This window comes from Etheostoma spectabile, chromosome 6 (genome assembly GCF_008692095.1).
Source record: "Etheostoma spectabile isolate EspeVRDwgs_2016 chromosome 6, UIUC_Espe_1.0, whole genome shotgun sequence".
Lineage (NCBI taxonomy): Eukaryota > Metazoa > Chordata > Actinopteri > Perciformes > Percidae > Etheostoma > Etheostoma spectabile.
In genome coordinates, this window is record NC_045738.1 from 15611623 (window position 1) to 15614177 (window position 2555).

At 35.2% G+C, this 2555-nt stretch overlaps 2 protein-coding genes across 2 annotated transcripts in view; one reads left to right on the forward strand and one right to left on the reverse strand.

Moving 5' to 3' along the window:
* LOC116690434 (myelin-associated glycoprotein) overlaps window positions 1-920 on the forward strand; it is a 9336-nt gene extending 8416 nt beyond the window's left edge. Inside the window, exon 12 of the mRNA XM_032517391.1 lies at window positions 205-920. Within this exon, the coding sequence (XP_032373282.1) occupies window positions 205-465 (261 nt within the window). The 3' untranslated portion in view covers window positions 466-920. The remainder of the gene's footprint in view (window positions 1-204) is intronic.
* The window catches only part of si:dkey-24p1.1 (B-cell receptor CD22), a 14115-nt gene continuing 12353 nt past the window's right edge, over window positions 794-2555 (reverse strand). The window contains exons 15-17 of the mRNA XM_032517387.1: window positions 2101-2195; window positions 1944-2007; window positions 794-1558 (exon numbers count right to left, since the gene is read on the reverse strand). Coding sequence (XP_032373278.1) covers window positions 1343-1558; window positions 1944-2007; window positions 2101-2195 — 375 coding nt within the window. The 3' untranslated portion in view covers window positions 794-1342. The remainder of the gene's footprint in view (window positions 1559-1943; window positions 2008-2100; window positions 2196-2555) is intronic.

The window sequence follows — 2555 nt, forward strand, 5'->3', positions numbered from 1 at the left end:
TATGAAATGTCTTAAAACCAGATTGGAACACCATAATATAGAAATATCATAGAAATATCATAGAAATATCAAAATAATAAGTCATAGAATTGTACTGTATGTCATTAAGTTTTTTTTTAAATAATGAAGCAATGGCATCTAATGTGTAACAAAAAAATACTATCTCTTCTCCATGACAAAAGCAAATCTTTTGTTTTCCTGTAGACCCACTCTTCCAAAGTGGATGTGATTTTCGCCAATAAAACCATTCTGGAAGAGGGAGGAGAAGTTAAGGAAGACTCTCTTAACGACGCCAAGGTGGACTTTGCTAAACTTCAGGCCAAATCAGAGGGTATGCTGGTTGAAGGGGAGCTCAGAGGCCTGGACTCCAAGATGACTGAGTGTATGCACTCCAGAGGAAGCAATGGAGAGGACGTGAAGGAAGAAGAGACAGTTGCTGACACTCATGGTCTCATAGGACAATGAAAAGGTTATGGCTTAACTTTGGAGGAAATGAAACGTTATTCGTGGGCTTCAAATGGCTACATGACTTTATCATATCCCACTTCAGTTTTCCACACTCAGCTGAGCTAAAAAAATCTTCGGCAATGAAGAAAGAAACTGCAGCTCTCAATATTCATTACTGTAACAGGTTACGTCATCTTGTGTCTTTTTACTGAAAAGTACATATCAAAACAAAATCACAATAAAAATGATTTTGAATACATATATTAGGTACTTACAGCACAGTAGACCATAACAATAAATGTTCCCTTTAATCTGATGAACTTTTTTCTTCTATGTGGTTTACTAATATAGATGAATGCTGTCACACTTATATTTAATATTTCAATGCTAACGTTTGTCTTACATTTTCATTAATGTTATTGTTTGAAACCTTTGTTCATAGGGAAAGATACAGTAACAAAGTTTGTCAAACATTTTTATTGATCATTTTGTAATTGTTTGTGTTAAACTACAAAAATGTTTGTGATTGTTAAAAAAAAAAACAAAGAAATACATTCATAGCATCCTATACAAGAACTGACTTCAAAACATGTTTATGATATTAAGCATTGCGCATACACATTGTACTGTTCATAAATGTCAAAGTAATGTCATTAATTTTACAAAGATATATATTGGCCCACAAATACTTTCCTTAACAAAATTATTTTTTCTTTATATTAAAGGTGCCATGTGTTTGGTCACATTTTTTTTCTCTTCTGTTTAGTACTTCTTACTGCACACTGAAAAGGATAGGCACTAAGGGAAAATAAATGTTAAAATTGAATTAAACAATACAGCGATGAAACCCCTATTGAAGAGTTGGCTGTACCTATAAGATTAAGAGTATCTAAACTCAGATTTTGACCTCAGAGTACTGTATCCCCTCATCATCAGAGCTGCTGGAGTCTCTGACGGCTCTCTGAAGTCCAGAATTTGGCTTGAAGCTCACCTGTGAATAATTGATCTGTATTTCATCCTCACTGGTGTCTGTGTCAGAGTTCGATGCATTTTGAGATTTGACTGTGGGTGCTGTGCTGATGTTCTCGTAGTCCTCCAACCTTTCATCATTCTATGAGGATAACAGGGATTGTTAGATAAAGTATTACTTCTGACAGTATCTGGATTTTATGCCCACATACATTCATATTTACAGACATTTAGTGCTTGTGTGGACTTGAAGATTATGTTTTCCCTGATTAAGTTATTTGTCACAGAGAAATTATGTCTAAAGAGGAAACATCCTCTTTGCTGCTGTATTGTTAGAACACAGTTGTTGTACTCTACAAAACATACGTATTTTCTGTGTTTGAGTAGCAGCTTTACTGTAACCCCAAACACAATATACTGTAGATCATCAATTAAAGTTACTTAGACAAACAAAATTGCCTTTAATGCTATAAAGTAATAAACTGAACATGACACATCCAAAAAAATCTTGTTTATGGGTTTCTGACCTTTTTAAGTGGCTTTTGCTTAGACACCATAGAATACACATCTTCCACTTTCGTAGGATTGTGCCTAGAAAATGAACATATACCATCATACATTTTCCATGTAATAAAACCTTTGTTATAATATACAGTAACATGAATGAAAAACATATATTCTCACTTTTGCTCATTCCCAAAGTGTAAAGAAGCGTAGTTGAGAGAATCATCCTGTGTGTGTCCACCTTGCTTTCTGATTGGCTTTTGTGCAGAAGGACCCTGAGCAGATGCAGACAGAAGACATCAGTGAATATGTGGTAGAAGCTGAATCAGGTTATTCATGGCTTGAAATGGAAGCTGTAGGCCGTCTGGTCATTCACTGCTCCACAATAGTGACTACTGAATGATTACTGTTATGCCTAACCGTGAGGACAGAGCTATGGCACAGTGGGCAAAGCAAAAGCTTGATCATTGAAAGACACATCCGCCTGTCTAAAGAAGAGCTACACAAATGACTCAGGACAACGCAAATGTTTGCATAGTGGTTTTGCAAACACTAATGTGTTGAACTAAATTTGTGTGTATGCCATAAAAAATGTAACAATATACTCTGACAGAAAAAGTCATAGTACAATACGT